Source organism: Equus caballus, chromosome 25 (assembly GCF_041296265.1).
Source record: "Equus caballus isolate H_3958 breed thoroughbred chromosome 25, TB-T2T, whole genome shotgun sequence".
NCBI lineage: Eukaryota > Metazoa > Chordata > Mammalia > Perissodactyla > Equidae > Equus > Equus caballus.
In genome coordinates this window covers 22,599,357-22,622,445 of record NC_091708.1, presented here as the reverse complement: position 1 = coordinate 22,622,445, position 23,089 = coordinate 22,599,357, and the positions used below count along the sequence as shown (strand labels likewise).

At 43.2% G+C, this 23,089-nt stretch overlaps 2 protein-coding genes across 5 annotated transcripts in view; both read left to right on the top strand.

The window, feature by feature from the left end:
- The window catches only part of TMEM245 (transmembrane protein 245), a 91,638-nt gene extending 76,082 nt beyond the window's left edge, over positions 1 to 15,556 (top strand). For all 4 annotated transcript variants that reach the window (XR_011432554.1, XR_011432553.1, XM_023629851.2 and 1 more), the window contains 2 exons: positions 658 to 852; positions 10,512 to 15,556. Coding sequence is in view for 2 of the 4 variants with exons in the window: in XM_023629851.2 (XP_023485619.2) it covers positions 658 to 852; positions 10,512 to 10,557 (241 nt within the window). In the remaining 2 variants the exon portion in view is untranslated. The remainder of the gene's footprint in view (positions 1 to 657; positions 853 to 10,511) is intronic.
- Positions 15,557 to 17,424: 1,868 nt separating this feature from the next.
- Positions 17,425 to 23,089, top strand: part of CTNNAL1 (catenin alpha like 1) — a 58,974-nt gene continuing 53,309 nt past the window's right edge. The window contains exon 1 of the mRNA XM_023629849.2: positions 17,425 to 17,695. Within this exon, the coding sequence (XP_023485617.2) occupies positions 17,555 to 17,695 (141 nt within the window). The 5' untranslated portion in view covers positions 17,425 to 17,554. The remainder of the gene's footprint in view (positions 17,696 to 23,089) is intronic.

Genomic DNA, 23,089 nt, shown 5'->3' with positions numbered 1-23,089 from the left:
ATCATTGTCACTGTGCTGTGCTGCTGTCGTCTGTCTTACTTCATTCCATTTATGTAAGTGATATTGTGATAAGCTGGAGGACAGTTATGACTCTCCCGTGAATTAAAAAGCTTGGGTTTTGTGACAGATATTTTCCTCATGAGGCCTTTTTTTTTTAAATCACTACCTGTGTTAAAAACTATATTGCCAGAAATCTAAGCTGTGAATAACAGGGATGCTGTTGTATTGTTGTCATCTTATGAAAAGCATAATTAACTGAATTACATAGTAAATTGTGCTCATTTAATTATCCCTGATGGGGGTAAACTTCACAGGTAGACTTAGGTAACCAGTCCTAAGCCAGCATTAACCCACCTCAGACAGCCACCTAACGGGTACAAGGTACCTGTTAACAATCTGACTTTACTCCTTCGGATGCTGGACCTATAAAAAGGCAGATGTCACACATGTTATGTAGGCTGGAAAATTCTTGCATCTTGATATTATTACAATCAATGTTCAGTTATCCACATTGAGATGATCTAAAGAAAACTGATAATGCATCAAAAGCCTGGTATATTAGAGCATGAACATGGTGGCAGAGAATGTGTTTCAGATTTACTCTGAGATTTATGTTTCTTCAAAGTCATGAGCTAAGCAATGTGCTCTTCATTCCAGAGGTGGCCATCCTTACTTGACGGGCTTGGCAGTGGCTGGCGGGGCATACTACCTAGGCCTGGAGGGAGCGATCATCGGGCCCATCCTTCTCTGCATCCTTGTGGTGGCTTCCAATATCTACAGTGCCATGCTAGTGAGTCCCACGAACTCAGTGCCCACGCCACACCAGACCCCGTGGCCTGCTCAGACCCAGCGGTGAGTTAAAGCAGAAGGATCATAAACCGTGTGTGAATTTGAATCTCTGTTATTTCTTTTTTTGCTTTCTCCTCAAAGCCCCCCGGTACGTAGTTGTATATTTTAGTTGTGGATCCTTCTAATTGTGACATGTGGGATGCCGCCTCAGCATGGCCTGATGAATGGTGCCATGTCCATGCCCAGGATCCAAACCGGTGAAACCCTGGGCCACCAAAGCAGAGCGCGCAGACTTAACCACTCGGCCATGGGGCTGGCCTCCTGAATCTCTGTATTTTTGACCTGAGCAGTGTTGTCAAGATACAGGTATTTCAGTGCCTGCGCTCTGCTAAAGATTGTAGAAGACACTAAATTAATAGAAGTGATTGGTTTGCAGACTTTGGGGCTTCATATACTAGGAACATTTAAAAGCTAAATTGGGTCAGAATTGTTAATGTCCTGAAAGACTAAAAATAAATGAAAAATGGAAAAGACTGTGTTGGGATGTGGAATACTGGATTAAAGGAGAGTAAACAAATAGGACAGCCGAATGCAATGCATGAATTCATGACAGGATCCTGGGTTAGGAGTGGGAAGAGTTTATAAAGAACGTTTCTGGAACAATTAGAGAAATTTGAATATGGACCAGATATTGAATAATAATATGTGAATGTTCAATTTGTTAGGTGTGATAATGGTACTTTGGTTATGTAGCAGACTATCCTTTAGGGCTGAGATGTCATGATGTCTGCAGCATATTTTCAAATAGTTCACCCAAAGCTGAGAGAGGGAGAAAGTGACTGTAGCAGAATGTCAGCAATTGGTGACTCTAGATGAAGGACATATGGTTGGTAGTTGTACTAGTCTTGTGATTTTCTGTGGGTTTATACTTGTTCCAAATAAAAACTTGGGAAAAAATTATTTGAGTGTACCAGTATTGAGCTACAACTTGTTATTTTTCAAGTACAGACATTGAAATCATAATTGTTGTCATCTATCACACACATTTCATAAAATAAATTATAATGTAATATAAATTGTAATTTAAAAGATGTTCCTGATTGTGTCATAATTTTAAAAAAACTTTATTCACGTATATCTTACATGTGGTGAAATGCACATCTTAAATATACAACATGATGATTTTCTTCATATACTTATACCCATGTAAGCATCACCCATATCAAGATATAGAATATTTCTGTTTCTCTAGAAGGCTTCCCCATAGCCCCTCTCAGTCAGAGCCCTTCTCTACCAATAATCTGACCACCATCACCTTAGGTTTGTTTGGCCAGTTTTTGAACTTGTCATGTAAAAGGAATCATATAGTATGTACTCTTGAATCCGGCCTCTTTTGCTCAATGTCCTGTCTGTGAGAGTCACCCCTGCTTGTTGCATATAGCAGTGGTTCATTCTTTTTTCATTGCTGCCTAGTATTCCAGTGTGTGAATTTATTTGGTCATTGTAGAGATGGACATTTGGTGATTTCCAGTTTCTCACTGTTATGAATCATGCTGCTTGAACTTTGTTGTGCGTGTCTTTTGGTGGACATGGTTACTTACTTCAGTTGAATATATACCCAGATGTGGAGTGGCTGGTGATACATCTGGTTTAACTTTCTTGGATACTTGCAAAACAGGTTTTCTGTGTGGTTGTGCCAGAAATTACATTTTAACAAAAGAAACGTAAGAAGGACTTTTAACAACAAAAAAGCAAGAAGTCTCAGAATAAAGGATTTTAACTTTCCAGAGACTATACTGCATTGGCCTTATTATTCCCAGTTGGTAAACAGTTTTGCCTGCCATTGGGTATTCTAGTGTAATTGAGGAGTCATTAACAAGTTGATTCTGAAAATGTGTTTAATGAAACTATTTTTTATTTAAAACTTTTTTTAAATGTGGTTCTTACTTTAAGTGTGATGTTTTGTGAAGAAAGACATGGTCCTTCAACTCAGAACACGTAGAATAAAGTTTCTGAGTCAGAGCTGGTTGGTTAGAGGGCCATTTTAGCTAATGCGAGGTGCTCACTTGGTGGCAGGGAAAAATCAAGTCCTTAGAATAAAAGGAGACGAGGTACTGAGAGGGTTTTCACCAAGCCTTCACCATTTTGGGGGTGGTGACACTATGATATCCTTTTCTGCCTTTGCCTCTTAAAGGCAGGTACGTGGGTACCTGAGAAGCCAGTGGACAGTTACTTGAAAGCCATAGAGTGTGCTTGCTAACTGCATATACTACTACTTGGGCATGCCAAACAAGCAAAAAGAAAAGTGGCTGATCAATATTTTGCAGTTATTTTAGAAGAAACTTTTTTCTTCTTCTTCTCCCCAAAGCCCCTGAGTACATAGTTGTATATTCTAGTTGTGGGTCCTTTGAGTTCTGCTATGTGGGACGCTGCCTCAGCATGGCCTGATGAGCAGTGCTAGGTCTGTGCCCAGGATCCAAATCGGTGAAACCCTGGGCAGCTGAAGTGGAGCGCATGAATTTAACCGCTGGGCCGTGGGGCCAGCCCCTAGAAGAAACTTCTAATGATTCCATGTTAGTGAACCAAGAGTTAATTTTTAAGGGGAAACAAAAGAAACTAATATGAATTCTTCTAGATGCAAATGACCTGTTCCCCCTCCTGAAGGTAGAAGGTTGTTAATCAGGTAGTATGGGCATTGAAAAAATAATGTGAGGAGGTATAGCCGTCATCTTTTTCTCCTTCAGTTGTTTATGCATGCAATTTAAAGAGTCAGAAATGTCTGCAAAGCTCGTTGTGAAGAGTAGCCGTCCTTTGCCTTCTCCCTGCCCCCTCTTCCCTCTAAGAGGAACCACTTTTCGACTCTACCTGATAATGACCTCCATATCTTATTTATTTATTTATTTATTTATTGAGGAAGATCAGCCCTGAGCTAACATCTGCTGCCAATCCTCCTCTTTTTGCTGAGGAAGACTGGCCTTGAGCTGACATCCGTGCCCGTCTTCCTCTACTTTATATGTGGGACGCCTACCACAGCATGGCTTGCCAAGCGGTGCCATGTCTGCACCTGGGATCCGGACCGGCGAACCCTGGGCCACCAGAACGGAATGTGTGAACTTAACCACTGTGCCACTGGGCCAGCCCCCTGACCTCCATATCTTGAAATAATGTTTACTTCTTGATTTTTTTCATGTATACGTGTTATCTATTTACTTCCCACTGGGAAGGTGAGAAATTATCTCTCTTACTATGCATCCTCCCAATATTACTAAGCTGTGATATTGGTTAGATCAACATTCAGTGTTTGCATTATTATGACTCTCAATTGTATTTGTATTTGAGCCTTCATGTATATTATGTCTATATTTCCTTGCCTATACAACTTTTTGCTTTCCTTTGAGTTATAAAGATACTGTTTTTTATTTGCTTTGTTTTCTGCCTGTTTATAATTAGTCCAACTCCAAGCTTTGGGCCCGCCCGTGTTTACATCTCCTCTCGCTCAGTACATTCAGTTGCATCTGGTATGTTGCAAGTTTTGGCTTGCTGAAGAAGCTGCTCCTGGAGACTTCTGATCTGCTGCAGCAGAGTGCTGCCCTCTTGCCTGCTGTGCAGCTGGACCCTGGGGATTCCCTCAGCACCCCTGTGTTGGAATCTTTATTTTCCATAGGATTTCTCATATCATTTTCCTTCTTGATTTTCCCCCCTCTTTTTGGTGGAGCACATCCTCCTGTAGATTTTTGGGAAAGAATGTATCTCAGCTTTTTGTTTTGTCTTTGCTGTTTTTCTATTTGGCTCCATTTTCTGGGTGATTTATTCAACTTTACCTTCTAACCCCTCCATAGAGGTTTCCATTTCTGCTCTCATATTTTTTCAGTCTGGTTTATTGAGGCATTATTTACATAAATAAAATTAATCTTTTTAGTATACAGGTATTTATTAGTTTTCTAAGCTATGTAACAAATCATTGCTAACTTAGTGGTTTAAAACAAAATACATTTATTATATTAAAATTTCCGTGGCCTGGGAGTCCAGGCACAGTTTAGCTGGGGCTTCTGCTTAGGGTCTGACAAGGCTGCAGGCAAGGTGTCAGCAGGCGCTGGGGTTTTGTCTGTGGATTGGGATTCACTTCCAGGTTCTCCTGTTGCTGGCAGAATTTGTTTGCTTGCAGTGTAGAGCCAAGGCTGGCAATTCCTGGAGCTGCCTCTCTCCATAGGCAGTTCATAACATGACTGCTTCTTCAAGGCTATCAGGAGAGTGTTTTTCTGACTTCTGTTTCTGACTGCTAAAATCCTTTTTTAAAGGGCTTGCCTGATTCATCTTGGCCCACACACCATCCTCTCCTTTTTGGTTAAATTTGACTGATTAGGGACCTTAATTACATCTGCAAAATCCCTTCACCTTTACCATGTTAATACAACAGAATCATGACATCAGATGCTTTTGGCTCTTGGCTCATATTAAGAGTGAGACACTCAGGAGCTGTGGGTGGGTTATTGTGTGTGTTACTATTATATAATCTGGCAGGGCCATTGTCTTGTGTAACCTTTGATGTCAGTGCTTCTTTATCCTTTTTTTGGGCTGGTAAATTCCTCAGAGAAAGATCTAACCTCCTGCCTAGAGTTTGACGGCTTGGCTGCCATCATTCTGGGAGCCAAGGGGGGAAACGGACCGGACAGCATTCAAGATATAAACATTCGCGTACTCTCCCAGTGTCAGTATGTACCCCAGCCCCCTCTCTGCCTGTCGTCCCCCAGTGCAGAGACTCTTTGTTTTACCTTCTCCAGAGGGAGAACAGCTCTACTTTTCTGCTAGTGATAGGGGCAGTCGCTCGGCCAGGTGGAGGTGGGTGAGGATGTTGGAGCGCTGGAGTCTTATTGCTGTTTAATCCGACTTTAAAGCATTCCTCCAGTGTTTAGCCCCACCTTAACCCCAGTCCAGAGTTACTTGATATCACCAGTTCCTGAGCCTCATGGGGGATTTTGCTGAATAAATCAGATTGCTTCTTGACTCTTCCCACTGTTGGCTTAGGATCGGGTTTTGGCATATGCTGGGTCATAGCACTTGTCCATCTGCTTTCCACCTTCTAAATGTTTGTTGCTCTTACCTCTTAGATTCTCTTTTTCGCCTTTTTTCAAGTAAGTTTATACCTTAAAAAAATACTTTTACTGTCATTCTAACGGGGTTTTGAGAGGAACTGAAGGAAATGTGTGTTCAGTGCATCACTTTTTAGTGGGAAGTCTAAATGACCTCTTAAATATAACAAACACAACCCCTGCTGACATTTATTGGTACTTAGTGTGTGCCAAGTTCTGTGATAAAACTTTGCATGTGTTATTTAATCTGTCCAGTGTTTTCATACGAGGTTAGGAACGATTGTTTTCCATGTTTTATAGATGAGGAAACAAGGCTCAGAGAGGTTAACTTCCCCATAGTCACATGGCTAAAAAGCAGCTGAGCTGGTGTGCTTCAACCACTGATCTTTCTTTGCCTTCTCTAACCATCCTCTGCCCTTCCACAGTAAAAAACATTCTCTCTGTTTCCTGCCTCAGTGAATGTTATTCTCCCTTACATATGCCAGTGTGTACTCATCCTTATTACTTCCTGTCTCCTCATTCACCATCTTTACCACGTCCTGTCAGTTTTACCCCATATCTGTCCTTGCCTGTTTCTCTCCCTGGTACCGCCCCCCTGGTCTAAGCTGGGCCCAGCCGCTGCATTTCTCACCTGGACTGCTGTGGTCATCTTAGTCTTCTAACTAGTCTCCCAGCCTCCGCTCTTACTGTTCTCCAGTCCATTCTCCAGGCTGCAGCTGATGTGTTCTTTTCAAAATGCAAGCCTGGCTGATAGTGATGCTCTCTTCCCGAAAATGGCCACCTGTTGCTGTTAGGAGGAGGATCAAAATCCTTAATGTGGCTTGCAAGGCCCTACACGATCTGACCTGTGCCTTCCTCCCTAATCCTCAGACATTTCCCCTTGCTCTCTGAGCCGCAGCCATACTGGTTTTCTGTCAGGGCCTCGGATACTCCAGGCTCCATTCAAACTCTGGCCTGTACACACGCTGCTTTCTCCATCTGGAGACTCTCCCATTCCCCCATCTTGCCTTGCTTAATGAACTGCTAATCATTCTTCAGATCTCAACTCAAATGTCAGGTCATGAGAGAAGCTTTCCCTTGCCTCCCACTGAGGTTACGTCCCTCCTGCTAGTTAATGCTTTTCTAGACACCATCTTGTGCCTTTCCTTTGCAGTACAGTTTTCATGTATACACTTGAATATTCGTCTTTTGTCTTCCCTCTTGACTGTGGTTGCTGTTACTCCAGGGGCCATGTCAATTTTAGTTAATTGGTGTATCCACAGCACCTGTCGACAATGTTTTGCACTTGAAAGGCACTCAATTCCTAGTTGAAGGAAAGAATGGGCTGTGAAGGAATAGTCAATACAGAGGCTGAGGTGTGGAAGGGCTTGGCTTATTTTAGGAACTCTGTTATGTTGTTACAGTGTGATAACAGAGGGTGTGTGGTCGCATTTCATTAGGCAAATGTACCTTCTTATTGCAGATGCAGGCACTGGGGTCTAAAAAGACATTCGCAAGACTATTTTTGTGTACTACTCTCCATCCTGAAGGACGGAGGACTCCTTTTCTCTGATTTTCACTGTTACTAGTCGTGAATGCAGTATCTGATGGGGGTGAATGTCTTGGACACAGCACAGCACTGGGTTCCCAACTATTTTGACCTCAACTCAATAAACAGAACATAGCACTTCCTCTGTTCTGTTAACACCGTGGGGAGGGGCAAAAACACTCCTGCAATCACGCATGTTAGAGTACCATCTTAATTTTTTAGGTTGTGGAGTTTGTTTTCTAGGAGATAATTAGAGGTTTGTTTAAGATCAATGTTACTTCGATAGCGTTTTACACACCCGCCCTCCCCCGTCTCCACCCTGAACATCTAGAGAATACGTAATGTTGAGATGGAAAACTCTTAGTAACTGTTGTCTCAGCTTGCGTTACTTTGTTGTCTTCCTTAGTCCTTCTGGAGGCTTTCTTGGCCTGGAGGCAGAGTTGAATAGTAGGTATGAATTTCAAGGTTGCAGCTAAGCTTGCTTGTCAACAAAAAGCAGTCACTAGGCCAACCACAGACTTAATCTTATTTCATGCATCTTTGCCTCGAGGCAGAAATTTTCCTTCATAATTTAGAAGCATTGAAGCGCGCTAGCGATTCAAACTTAGAGCTATCTTAGAAATTTGAAAAGATGTCAAAGGGTGAATTTAAAAACCTGTTGGGTGTTAGAAAATGCTTTGTAACATGGGCCAGTTTTTGGTTATTGTTTGTAAAGAGTTTCCAGGGCTTCCCAGAATTGAGTGCTGCCTGAAATTCATAGCATCTGAGATAGCTTGTAGCCAGTTTTGCATGTATACAAACATAAAAGCACAAATTTAGGTGAGTGTGAAAAATAGATTTATAAATAAATAGGTAGATAGATAAATATCTAGATCAGTGGTTTGAGGGGAGAGTGTGTTTTTGCTCTGCTCCTGGGGACAGTTGGCTGTGTCTAGAGACATTTTGATTGTCACAACTCTAAAGGGTGGAGGCAGGGATGCTGCTGAACATCTTATAATGCACAAAAACATCAATAGTGTTGCTACTGAGAAACCCTGATTTGACAGGTATATAGACAGATGGATATTAATACATATAAAACGTGTGTGTGTATATAAATCTTCGTTTTGGGGAATTTTTTTCAGAGTATAACAAATATTTAAGGAAACAAAATTTATTCCAATTCTTTGACCTATCAGCTTATATTCAACATGGTGGGTCCGGCCACGTCACACACAAACCCTTTCATGGCCACAAGAGCTGTAGCCAAGAGCCTTACCCATTCATTCCGGAAAGCTGTTCCTTTTGAAGTAGAGCTCTGCTAGTTCCAGGCAGGCTTCAGAGGTACAGGAGGTGCCTTGAAGGTCCTTCAGGGCACCATCCAGTGAAAGAAGCTTGAGATAACTGACCATCCTTGAATGTAATCTCTTTTCTGTAACATGTTACCTGTGCCCCTCTTAACATTGAAGTACTTCCAGCATTGTGCTAGAAGGTAAGTCTTTAGTTTACCTCTGCCCTGCCTATCTAACTCTCCCAAATATTTGTATGACCTGAAAATGGAGAAGACAAAACGAGTAAGACAAAAGGAGAAAGAGAAGTAGCATGAGTGTGGAATTACCTCTGAAGGTCAGATTTTTTGCTGTATAAATTTTTAGATGATTTGTACCTAATGACAACTTTTTGTTAATCTTTTGTTTATGCAACTGTGAGCTGTTCCTGAAGTTTTGAAACATTTCCTTATATTTTAGGTCTATTTCTAATAAAAAAGTTGAGTAATCTGTTTACATTAACCATCACTTGGTTGTAGACATAAAAATAAAATGGGCTTTATTTGAGTGATAAATAATCCAAGAATGACGTGGCTACAAATTAATGTAACTTGAAGACTTTCAAATTATTTTGAAAAAGGCAAGTGTTTTGAGCTCAGATATTTTTGTGTTCCTCATTGGTGCTATTGTTGTAAAGGAGCGGTAACCTCTATCTGAAAGATTGGTGATCAACTTGTGCTTCATATCTGATTCTTTTAAGGTAGATTTGACTGTATATAAACAAAAAACAAACAAAAAACTGCAAAAGCCCCACCGTCCACAGAACGCAGGATAACAGTGACTTAAATGAGCTAGAAGTTTATTTCTGTCCTGGGTGAAAGAAGTCCAGAGGTGGGCAATCCAGGGCTGGTATGACTGTTCCACAAACATCCATGCCCAGCCTCCCTGCATCGTGCTATTCTGCCAGCCTGGCGTGAGGCCTTTTAGTCTAAGATGGGTGCTTGAGCTCGTGTTTGTTGATAGACTCTGACCTGGCCATTTGGCTACCAACCCAGACGCAGACCTGATCGGGTGACGTCATCCTAGCTCAGGCATATAAATTATGTAGCAAAGGCAAGCTAGCTACTATAGTGCTGAGGTAGGCCCCTCAGATATGCAGCAGACCACCTCCATCAAGCACAGATATCACCTGCCAGTTCGCAACATTCACTTGGCTTGCCTGATGTGGTCAGAGACAGTACAAGCACAAGGTCATTTGATGAAAAGACCTACTGCATTTCTGCTGCCCTGAACCGTATCCCTCAGAGCTTGGCCTCTGCAGGATCTGGTTTCCTGTTTTGCAATAAAACTCATCCACTTAGCATTTAATCTTTGGTCTCTTTGTTTTTTTCTCTTTAACGTCGTTGTTTCCACTTTCCAGCCAGTGAGGAGGGTGAGGGGTCGAAGAAGATCACCCTTGTCTTTTAAGGACACTGCCCAGAAATCACACATAGCATCCACTTACGTCTCATTGGCCAGAACTTAGTCACATGGTTTTAGTTTCAAGGGAGTCTGGGGAAGTAGTCTTTTGGACAGGAGACAGTGGATTCAGCAGAAAACTGGAGTTCTTGTTTATAAAGAATGAGAAACAGCTAGCAGGCTTTGAAACAATACTCAGTGAAAATACCAGGAAAAAATAATGACTATATAACCTCATCAAGGCTCTCAGGTTATAAAAATAAGGCATTGTTCTATGACAATTAATTACTGGTTGATGCTCTTTTTCTTTTCTTTCTTTTTCTAGTATCTTTGTGGTTTTATTTTTTTCCCCCTCCTTTCCAAAGGCAAAACTAATTATTCTATCTTTTCTTCTTATAGGACTTTCCGTGACATTTCTGAAGATCTGAAATCTTCGGTAGACTGACATGGCTTCCACTGCAGTGGTTTCTTTAGGAAGTTCAACCTTGACCATGAATACAGCTCAGCTGTGGCCTTCTGTCCTTTCAGCTGTGCCTGGCAAGCAGAGCCCAGGAAGAGCAGCAGCAGCAGCCTCCTGGCCTTCCATACAGAATGCCTGGACACGAGAGAGCTTGCTGTGGGCTGCTTTGCATTTTAAAGCACCGCTTTAGAGCTCAGAAATGTGGTTTGTTCACTGAACTGTTGCTAAGATGGCTTGAAAAGTTTCAGTTTATACACTGGTACCATGGCTTGAAATTTTCCCACTTTGGTTATCTATATTATTATATTGTGTATTTATAAAGTTATTTTAAGAGCCTAAACTACCTGCTGTTAAAATTGTATAGATGTCATTTTCTCCTGCTTTAAGAAATCTATTTTTAAAGTTTTCTATGATGGTCGCTTTTCGATGAAGAGGGCTTTCACTTTTGAGTATATAGTTGCTTGAGCAGGAAAAATGAGTCTTGTCCCCTTCTCACACAGTGTATGGTCCTCCCTGTAAGAAAGAGCAGATCTTAAGTGTAAGGGCGGGGTGGCTTATGTGAAGTTGTTAGTTGTATGTAGCAACCATGGGACACACAGAAAGACTGACTCTCTTCCTCCCCTTTCTTCTCCCTCCATCCCCCATTACACTATTGCCAAATTTCTAAAACTTGACCCACCACATTGAAGTTAACTACTTATTAAGCTGCTATTAATGGTAACAGTATGATAGAATTCATGTTGTGATGTTTTTCTTTCCAAATGTTTTAATTGAAAAAAACCTCAGGTGCAGCAATACTCTGATCTGTTAAATGTGTCCCTGTTTCATTATTTGGAATTCTTCCGATTAGTACTTATTAGCAGTAGAATTTTATATTCATGTGGTATTTTTCCATCACTTAGCACAGTGCCTTGCACATAACACTCTAGACAAATGGTTGTTGAGTTCAGATGTGACTTTTTAAATATCTCAGATGTCACAGTAACCAGCATAGTGCTTCACATTTTACAAAGTCTTTTTGCACATATCATTTCACAGCCACTTCCCATCAGCTTTCATATAGCTTTGTATTATTTTCCAACAGTTTCACACAGATGGGGAAGCTAGGGTTCAGAAAAGTGACCAACTCAAAGACAAAGTTTAGTGAGATTTGACTTCAAATCTTTCTGACTCCATACTGTGCAAACTCTGCTATACTGTAGTGCTCCTTCCAGTATTTTATGCAGTTTTTCCAGTGCTATGAGACAGAATAGGACACCTCGAACCCAGCTCTTAGTTCTGTGCCCTCTCCACTGTACAAAATGATCATCAGGCTCTTTCTCTGCCCCCAAGGGAATATGGAGGAGAAAGCGTTCTTAAGTATCAAAGATTTCCCTTTTGGAAAACATCTAAAAGTATAAATCATCTTTTCTAAAGCATCTTCTCACCAAGAAGCATAGTTAATGATAATTACCTTAAATTTATTCTGATATTACACATAAGAAAAACTCCATCTAGAAAAGAGGCTGCCATGACGTCTTCGTTTGTACAGTAGACTACATGCAGAGCTCTTATTTTTACTATGAGTCCTTCAAAAATTATAGCCTGATATTCCACCAAGTGTTACATTTGGCCACTAAGGAACTCATTCTCTTCTTTAGTCCGTTGTTCTATCATTCATTCAGTAAAACATTTGTTGAGACTTTGCCAAACTCTAGGTTCCATGCCAGGCACTGTCCAGGGTGCTGTAGGGGATAACTCAGAAGAAGGTCTTCTCTCACCTTAAATCTTAGCCAGATCATGTGTATTGCTAAAATTAAGAATTTTGCATTAAAAGACTTAAGAAAGAAAGCAGGTTTGTTTTTGGTAATGGTATACTGGTAAGTTTATAGATGTAATTAGCACATATTTATAAGAGGCAAACAGTATACACAATGACTTAGTGTGCATATACAAATTTTGTTCCTCCAAAGTGCTTTTAGCTGTATAAAGTGATGTTGCAAAACACTAGACTTGAGCTAATGTATGGCTGTTGCTGGTCATAATTACTAGTATGAATACCAGGTTCTTAGAGGGGAAGTCTGAGCTCTAAGAGAGTAGTTTAGAGCTGCCAAAAGTAGCACTGGGGCAATAGCACAGGAGCAGAGGTGCCCCAGAGTGCCAGACAGTCCTCACCAGGACCCTTGAACCTCCCCAGTCCTTCAGCAGCAGCATAAGGACTTGAAAGTCATCTAGCTGGGGGTGGTCTTCCTGGAACCCTCAAAGATGGAGAGAAACATGCCCGTCAGATATAGTGAGGAGGTTTTACAGGATTGTCACAGGGCATAGAGATCAAATGGTATGAAAAGGTAGGAAGCTCAAGCTCATGTCTCACAGATGGCTTACCCTCAGATTCTCAGGATTTGACCAGGAGTTTCTCTAGGAACAGACAGTGCATTGGTGAAGTAGAAGGAGCCTCAGTAAAAACCACGTGCGGAATCCTCTCACTGTCTGGCATGGTATGGCTTTGTTAGAGATTAGTTTGGAGTGCACATTCACTATTCAGCTGTAAACTAATGGGGGAATGGGAGAAGGAGATGCAAGCTCTCCACACAGTGTGCTCCGCTCTTTTCTGAGAGAACAAGGTTTGGGATTTTCAGCATCGACTCCATGTGACCCAAGTCCTGCTTCAGTTCCAAAGTTCCTGTCACACTCTGTTCCTGGAAGTGCTCTCTGTCAGACTGCCTTAGGTACCAGTCTTACTTATTTTTAAATTTGCAAGGATTCTAACACCCTCTTCCATTAGAGGTGGTTAGCTGGCAGAGTCCTTCCGTTAGAGGTGGTTAGCTGGCAGAGTTTTCCCTTGACTTCTGAGACTGGTGTCGATTGATTGTTGACGATGGGAGGATACCCAAGAAGTGTTATGGAGATGCTGTATTTAAACAAACTCAGTAGCTTTGGGAATAGCAGCTATATATTCCAGTTAAAGGGCAGCTAAAGGGCTTGCAGATAAGGTGCTCTTGCTAACCTTGGTCTTCACACAAACCCATCGTGACCCATCAGGACTTTCCAGGACCTCCAGTTCCCACTTTGGTTGTGTTTAGCACTTCAGGATGCGTCACTGCTGGACAAGAAATACTCAGAAATTTAGGCTGTGAGGGGTTAGATTAGAGCCAAGTAATTTTAGGTGAGCTATCCAGAGCTTTCAACCTCAAGGTTTATAGGAAGAACCCCTTCACAACTTGCCATGCTCTGGTCCTGACTGGCAGTCTCCTCTAAGGGTCTGCGAAGACCCTTCCAAGAGGATGACAGTAGGCATTTCACAGTGGAAACAGCCTCTGGGAACGTCCTTCTAAATGCGGATTCCAGATACCAGCTAAGAACAAGTACTTTTTGTTTTTATTAATTTCTCATCTTTACACATTTTGTCATCAAAATATATCCATTTCATTAACTTATTGAGGACTTGAGAAAATACACATGCTATCTGAAACCACTGAGCAGTTATTTTTTGATAGTTTAAAAATAAGAGAATTGTAAATCAAGATATTCCATCTACTAGAGTCATAGAAATTCTCTGTTAGAATGGGCCTTATTTTAATTAGGTGATCCTGGCATTTTTTAGAGAAGGAAACAAATCCACAGGTTAAAGTGGCTTTTCTAAGACACACACAGCCAGTTAGTAACAGAAGTCAGAATAAAAGACACTTCTTTTTCCCCCACAGTCCCTTGTTGTACTTCTCTTCCCTTTCCCTCATAGTTGAGTAGCTTTTGGAAAAATGTGTTCCTTATAGCAGTAGTTCCGAGGGATGTTATTAGACGTTATAAGAGAACAAAAGTGTGTGTGGAGGGAGGGAACTCCACGGTCAACTAAAACTGAGGAATGCTGAGTTTGTTTCCTTTCTCTGGGATTTCTAAGAGTTTTTAGTGTGCTATTATATATGGTGAATTTATAAGAGGGGACAAAGACTGTTTACTAGACTAATTTGACCTTAAACCACACTCCCATCCTCCTCTTCTCAGAGCATCACATAGGACTGCTGGTCCTTTGGGAAACATGGCTCTCGAGTAAGTTTACAGCTCTCCTAGAAGACATCCCTAATGGAAATTCTGAGTGGTGAATCTGCTACCATGGTACCATGTAAACTGTAATGAATCTCAAAGCTTAGAGAGGTACTAGAAAGAAAACATATTTGCCGTTCAGAGCTATACATAAAGTATAGAGATTCTTTTCCACCTATGGTGTATAAAATCAGTATTTGTGTTTAGTTTTGCAGGTTTTTCAAGGATCACTTAATGTGAAAATACGGTGGTGATATACTGATACTCCATTTTAATAATGCTTTTGTACGGCACTTTATAGTTTTCAGACTGCTTTCACAACAACCCTGTGAGATAGGCAGGTGTTAAGTATTATCAAATGAGGCACCGGAGGCTCAGAAAGGTTTCTTTTGTGACTTCCCTTTAATTTATACCACAAAATGATGGAGCCAGAATTCGCGTGTAGAACTTCTGACTCCAGGTCCAGAGTTCTTTGCTCCACACCTGGTTTCCTCTTCTTCCTCTAGCTTTCTATTTTATAATGAAAGATGTGGAAGCAAATCTTAAAGTAAAATCATTTGGCTTACTATCAAATACTATACATTTTTTTTTTTATTGCAGTGACCCAGAAAATGTAACTCTTATTAACGCTATCCCAAAGAAAACCCTTCTTTTGTGTTTTGTTGTGCTACTTGTTTAGGTGACTGGAGTGTATTTTGAATATCATTTGATTTTGAAACCAAGATTGGATATATAGTTGTAATTGCTTATGTGACTTTCGGAAAATGTATCATCTCTGCATTCTCAGGCAAAGTAGAGATGGTTTGAAAATAAAAAAGATTATTCAAATACAACAACACGTGTTCCTTATTCTCACACAAATGCTGTTTCTTAGCTTTAACTTGCTTTGACAACCTACTGATGTAACTTCTTTGTAAATGTAAAATATTTATATTTTGAAATAAAATTACTGGTGTTGAAAGAGTCAGGTTGTAAACTTTGTCTCATTTCTGTTGAGAAATTTGATCTTTAGCGAAGCCGAAACTTTCATGAATATATCTATCTGACTCTTAGGCCTTGTATCTTCCCTTTTCCACTGGCACCAATACCTACACAGAATTTTTATGAAATGTGGGTAACTTACATAAGGGACGGTGCGTCTGGGGAGTGGATGCCGGGTACTTTAAGACGTGAAAAGGTCCACAGCTGAGGCGGGAGCCCTCAGTGCAAAGGGAAAGGTGGCCTTGTAGCAGATAAGGAAGTGGTGAGGTGGGTGGCCTGGGAAATTAGGAATCAAAGGAAAAGAAAGTTGGATACAAGAACTGCACATTTTGAAGGAAGAAAATCCTAAGTTAGGGCTATCTTCAATAGCACAGATATCTGTGGAGCACTGGCTGCCAGAGCCAAACCCCCATGTGGAAGTACTTAAACCACATTTCAACAGTGCTTGGGAAAGAACTTCCTGACACCTCGAAGTGGTGGTATTCAGCTCATCAATCCGACATTATGGATGGAGAAACGACCCTGGTAGAGGTGTAAGGGTGGACTAGCCAGCCTCAGATTCTTTTCTACTCTGATAGTTTCTTCTCAGCAAGTATGCTGTTCAGAAAATATTTCTTCATGTTGCTCAGTCTGTCTCTTAAGCCTGGGACTCTTTCACAGGGTGTGTGTTTCTGACAACCTCCCTTTAGCTTTGCTCCTGGAACCCTTAGGGTAAGGGGTGTTCAGTTTCCCTCCCATGTCAATCACGCCTGGGCTCCGTGATTTTAGCATTACCCTTGGTTTAGTCAGCAATATATACTAATGATCTTTTCAGTCCATGAACAGCTGTTAAGGAACTGCTCTGTGCTAGGCACCAGGGGAAGACAATCTTGGAAAGTAGTTTTAAAAAGTAATAGTGTTGAACAGTAGGTGAAGCTTTTCCATATGCTCTATTTAATTTCCTTTGGAAGAGTAATTCTGAGCAGTAGCCTGAAAGATACCCAAATAACTGTTTTCTTGCCGAATACCCGGACACTCCTTAAACGACTGCATTACCAAATATTTCATCTTAGGTCCAGCTGAAATTGTGAGAAAGATACCTTCAGAAAAGGAGCAGGGTGGAGGGGAAATGGGACCTTCCGGAGAAGCTCCAGAAAGCATGCCCCTGCAGACTGGACTCGGGTCCTGCTCTACCAGTTAGTTTCAACGCCAGTGCAGCTTCCAGAAATCGTCGAGGGAATTCATAGGTAGGACGAATTACCTATCGAGGGGACGGGAAACTTTGCTGGGGACGATTGTCCCTGCCCTGGTAAGAGGCCACGTGGCCGTGCGAGGCCCTCAGGTATCTTAGTTTCTCTGGTGCGAGCAGGCCGTGCGTGGAACCCGCTGAAGAGTGGTCTGAAGAGAGAGAGACTGGGCGGAGAAGCGGGAGAGAGGTGGGGGAGTGGGCGGGGCCGCCCTGGGGGGCGGGGCTCGGCGGTGGCCTCCAGGCCGGAGGCGGGGTCGTGCCAGGGGCGGGAACAGGTTGGGGCGGGGAAAAGGGGGGGAGTGGGCGGGGCCACGCCGGGGCGGGGGTGGTGGTTGCGGTGCGGCCCAGTTAGGGGCGGAGAGTGGGCGGGGCCGTTCCGGGGGCGGGGTCCAGCAAGGACCTAGCAGGCTGGGGGAGGGGCCGTGCCTTGGGTGGGCCGGGTTAGGGGCGGGGAGTGGGCGGGGCCGTTCCGGGGGCGGGGTCCGGCAAGGGCCTAGCAGGCTGGGGGAGGGGCCGTGCCTTGGTGGGCCCGGTTAGGGGCGGGGAAGAGGCGGTGAGTGGGCGGGGCCATTCCGGGGGCGGGGCCGGACTGCGGGCTAGCAGGCCGGGAGCGGGGCCGTGCCAGGGGCGGGGCCCGACTGGGGGCCGGGCCCCGGGCGGTGCTAGTGCATTGCCGCCGCCGCGCGCGGGCTAGCTGGCAGGCGGCGGGCCCGCAGTGGCGCGGCGTCCCCGCTGCGCGACGCGCGGAGGGCCATGGCCGCCTCTCCTGGCCCCGCCGGCGTTGGCGGCGCCGGAGCAGTGCAGGGCTCCGGCCCGTCGGGCTTCGCCTTCGACTCGGGACTCGAGATCAAAACTCGCTCTGTGGAGCAGACTCTGCTCCCGCTGGTTTCTCAGGTAAAGTGGCGCCCGGCGCGGCCCCTCGTCTCCCTCCGGCCGCGGCCCGCGATGGCGGCGGCCGTGCGCACAGCCGGGGCCGGGCCGGGCCCGGCGAGAGGCAGCCGATGCCCGACATTCCGCACCCAGATTCTGGTGTCGGTGTCGGATGGCCTGTCTGGGGCTTGAGCACGGGGCTCGGCTGAGGCGGCGGGAGTCTGCACCATCCGAAATCCGGCGGCGAGTCGGCTGCGGGGCGGGGGCCCCGTGCGGACCCGAGTGTCCGGCCGGCAGGTGCGCCGCCCGATCTGCCCCACGGGCCCCGCCTTGGGGCTGCGGCGGCCCCTGGCCCAGCGAGGCCCCCTCAGAGGGCAGGCGGCGAGCCCAGTTCCCGGGAGGCAGAGGGGACCCCAGCGGGGGCTCCGCTGGCATTAGGGACCCTCCTCGGTGCCGCTCTTACCCGGCTGCTGGCACGCGCTTGCATCCCCGGTGCAAACCCGGACTTCGGGCATTCCCAGCCTCCGGTCCAGCGTGCTCTCCCGGGGCCTTTGTCCTCTGCCCTGCGTGTCGGCTCGCCAGTCTCCCGTTTCCCCCGGGCCACGCTGCCCCTGCCCCTTCACCTGCCTGCTCGCTCCAGTTGCCTTTTGTCCGGCCTCGGAAGAGCGAAGTGAAGGACTGTCTGATAGTTAATCTGGATCCTCGTCGTTTTGCTAAATCCCATTTGGGATGTACGCTTTACTGTACTTGTTGGTCATAACGGACGTCTGCAATCAGCTAATCGACGCGCTTAGTTTGAGAAGTTTTTCTGTGAGCCGAGTTCTCCGCAGCCTGAGGGCTAGAATTCCTCACCTAGATCTGTGGTAATGTGCCAAACACTGTGGGGAGTGAAGAATTCTGTGCCTTCGGGAGCGCGCTGGCGAGGTGTGACTCACAACTGGATTGTAACGTCTTCATGATTCACGCTTGTGTTGCCAAGATTTTAGAGGTGGAAGGAATCTTAGAGGTTATCTGGCTCTAAGTGAAAAAATTCTTCCTTACAGCATCCTTGACACCTGGTCACCATCCCCTGCTTGAACATGTTCAGTGATGGGGAGCCTGGAGCTGTTCTATAGAATTTTTAATGTTATCTCTTCACCCCAGCCCCGCAAATATTTGAAAACAGCAGTCACACGTGTCCCTAGCTCCCTTTTCTTCACCTGTGCTCTTGTTGGCCTGGCTAACACAGCAGTGAAGGAATACACCTCACAGCCCCTCCCCTTCCCTTCCGTGTCTGATAGAGGCACTGACCAGGAGGAGGGAGCGCTCAACCAGTTAGTCACGTCTGCGCCTCTCCTGCCCCCCAAAAGAATACCAGCACCACCCATACAACCACAACCAAAAATGAGAAGTACTGGGGTAGTTTTAAGAGAATGGTGGATTTCAAGCTGGCAGAGTTTTATCCATTTATTTAACATGCGTATATCATGCTTACTATGCACTAGGCCGTATTCGAAGCGCTTTATAAGTATTAACTCCTTTAATTCTCATAGCGGTCCTGTGAGGCAGATCTGTTTATTCTCATTATGTGGATGAGGAAACAGGAATAGTGAGGTTGAGTAACTCGTCATGGGACTTTCAACTGTAAATGTCAAGCTGGGGTTTGAACCCACGCTGCCTGGCTCCCGAGTTTATGCTCTTACCTCCACCATATGCTGTGTTCTCTCTAGCGTAGAAGCAGTGATGAGGTCAGCTAATAGCAGGTACAGAGCAGAGAGGCCACAGTGGAAAAACAAGCTGGAAGGTTGTTGTAATCTGGAGAAATGGTAATTTTTCACAGTATCACCACTAAAAATGTATCAGTCCTACAGCTCTGCATTGTGTAATTCTGGGCTAAAAGAGGGTGGAGAGAGTGGGAAAGTGGAGGAGGAGACGTGTGAATAGCTGCTGAGAGTTAACAAGAGGTCAGTGCCAAAGGGGGAAGATGCTAGGGGTTTTTTTTCTTCTTCTTTCTTAAAGACTCATTCAGGGCCATAGCTGAGGTTCTGAATCCCACACGTTATGTATCCACAGTTGTACCATGACTGATATTCCTAATGATTGACTGCACTCAACAATAAAAAGTTAAATTGTGCTTAAGATCAAGAAATGTATAAAGCATGGCCAGAGTACTAAGAAAGCAAGAAAGCGTGGAATACAATTTAGAATGGTTTTAAAGTTTCAGTGAGTATCCGTGGATTTAAAACTGCAGCTGTATAGAAAACTCAAGTCCAAGAGTCTTATTTTTTAAGGATGCTGCATTGTTTCCAACTCCTCTTTCACCATCTTATCCACAAGAATATGTTTTTTTTAAAAAAGATTGGCACCTGAGCTAACGTCTGTTGCCAGTCTTTTTTTTTTCTTCTTCTCCCCGAAGCACCCTCAGTACACAGTTGTGTATTTTTAGTTGTGGGTCCTTCTAGTGGTGGGATGTGGGACGCCGCCTCAACATGGGCCTGACGAGCAGTGCCATGTCCACGCCCGGATCCGAACCAGCAAAACCCTGCGCTGCCGAAGCGGAGCACGCGAACGTAACCACTCGGCCACTGGGCCAGCCCTCCACGAGAATGTTTTAAGCAAGCTTTTGTTGTATGCTTACTGGTTGCCACTCTTTGAAGGCCTTGCATTCTGGTTGGGAGACAGGACATGTACAAAATAGCACATGCCAAGTGTCAAATGAACAGCATCAATGGTAAGTGCTCTAAGAGCCCGAAAAGGCACGCCTGGGTTAGGAACGATGCTGTAGAGGAGACAGGGTCTGGAGGTGAACAAGTAGGACTAGCATTGTATAATTTAGTGAGTTTTAAATAGTTTCTACTCTGATAGCTTCTAACCACTTCTGACTTCAAGTAAAAAGTTGTAAGTTACTACCCTTATTCTAGGAATGCAAGGTTGAGTCAATATTAGACAAATGTATACCATTTTCTGCATTCACATATTAGAAAAGCTTTGTGTTCTTAACCATAGGTGAAGAAAAAGCATTCATTTAAATTCAACTTCTAATTGTGATAAAAAGACTTAGCAAACTAGTAATAGAAGAAACTTCCTTAACCTGTTAAAGAGTAACTACAGAAAACCTACAGTCAATATCATAGCAACAAGTCAAATTTATTATTATTTTTATATTTATTTTTAAAATATTTTTATTTGTTTTATAGTACATTTTCCTTTTTTTTTGCTTGAGGAAGATTGGCCTGGAGCTAACATCTGTGCCAGTCTCCCTCTATTTTGTATGAGGAATGCCCCCACAGTGTGGCTTGATGAGCGGTGTGTAGGTCCATACCTGGGATCTGAACTGCAAAGCCCGGGCTGCTGAAGTGGAGCATGAGAATTTACCCACTACACCACTGGGCCAGCCTGCAGCAAGTCAAATTTAAAACAAACATTTCCTTTAAAACCAGAAACAAGAGGAGGGATGCCTGCTATCATAGTTTCTATTCAGTGCTGTGCTAGAAATCCTAACCAGTACAACAGGACAAGGAGAAGTGGAAGGTGTAAAGTCAGGAAAGTCAAAACTGTCATTGTGATATAACTATCTACATAGAAAACTCAAGAGTCTACAAATAAATTATAAAAATTAGGAGATTTAGTAAGTTCACTGAAAGTAGGATACTGAAGTCAACTGCATTTTCCCACTTTAATAACAAATAGAAAAAGTAATTCTAAAAGAAAAGACCAGCTAGAATAAAAATGACAGCAAAAAATGAAGTTCCTAGGAATATATGTACAGCAAAAGAGATGCCAGACTTCATGGAGAAAAATTAAAAATTTTATTGAAAACCGAAGTAGATCCATATAAATGGGAGAGAAGTGCCATGTTCATGGCAGATTGACTTGATATTATAGACATAGCAAGTTTCCCTATTGATCTGTAAATGTAATGAAATTCCAATGAAAATTTCAACAGGATTTTTTGGTAGAATTTGATAAAAGCAATTCTAAAATTTATGTGAAAAAGCAAAGAGCCAAGAATAGTTAGAAGAGAAACAAGGTGGGTGGACTTGCCCTGCCAGATTTCAAGACTTTTTATAAAGCTATAATAATGAAGACAATGTGGATATAAGAGCAGATGGGTAAGTAGACCAGTGAAACAAAATAGAGAACCTAGAAACAGACTCACACATATATGGAAACTTGGTAAATCACAGAATTGGCATTGCTGGTCAGTGGGGAAAGGAAGAACGTTTTTAAAAATGGGGCTGGAACAATTTGTTCTCTAAATAGAAACACATGAAATTGGATCCCTGTCTCACACCATATCCAAAAATCAGTTCCAGATGGATTAAGGACATCAATATGAAAGTGAAAACTTTGACACTTTTAGGAAAAAAAAAAATAGGGCACTATCTTCACCACCTCATGATGGGAAAGGATTTCTTAGTACACCAGAAGTACAAACTCTAAGCAAAGACTGATAAATTTGACTCCATTAAAATAAAGAATCTTTGGGGGCTGACCTCGTGGCCGAATGGTTAAATTCGCACACTCCGCTGCAGGCGGCCCAGTATTTCGTCGGTTCGAATCCTGGGCGCGGACATGGCATTGAGCTACGCTGAGGCGGGGTCCCACATGCCACAACTGGAAGGACCCACAACTAAGAATATATAACTATGTACTGGGGGGCTTCGGGGAGAAAAAGGAAAAGAAAGAAAATCTTTGAGGAAAAAAATGTAAAATAAAGAATCTTTGTTCATCAAAATTGAAAGGAGAAGCCATAAAGGGAGAATATGATTACAACACAAATAACCAACAAATGATTGGCAGTACGCAAAATAATTAAATGACTCCAATGAATTAAAAATAAGATTACCCATTAAAAATTGGTAAAATAAATAGTCGTCTTGCAGAAGAGGAAACAGATATCTAAAAGATGTTCAACTTCATTAGAAACAATCAAGTACAAGTTCAAACCACAATGAGGACAAGTGTTGGTGGGGAATGTGGAGCCAATGGAAATGTCAGTAGTATAGCCATTTTGGAAAACAGTTTGATGTAATCTATTGAAGTTGAAGGCGAGTATTACCTATGGCCCAGCAAATCCACTCCAAAATCCGTACCCCTGGAGAAACTCCTGCACGTGTGTTGGAGACATGGATTGGAATACTGATTGTCTTTTTACTTCTAATGGTCCCAAACAGGGAACTACCCAAATGTCTTTTAATAGTAGGATGTTTAAATAAATTGCACTATGTTCATACAATGAGCTGCTATACAGAAGTGAAATGGATGAGCCACAGCTGTAATTATCAACATGGATAAATTTCAAAAGCATAATGTTGAGTGAAAAAAATTAAAGGTTCAAAACCAGGCAAAACAAAAATCGTATATCATTTAGGGATATAACATATATGCAATAGTTATAATAAAGGAGTGATAAGCACAAAATCAGGACAGTAGTTC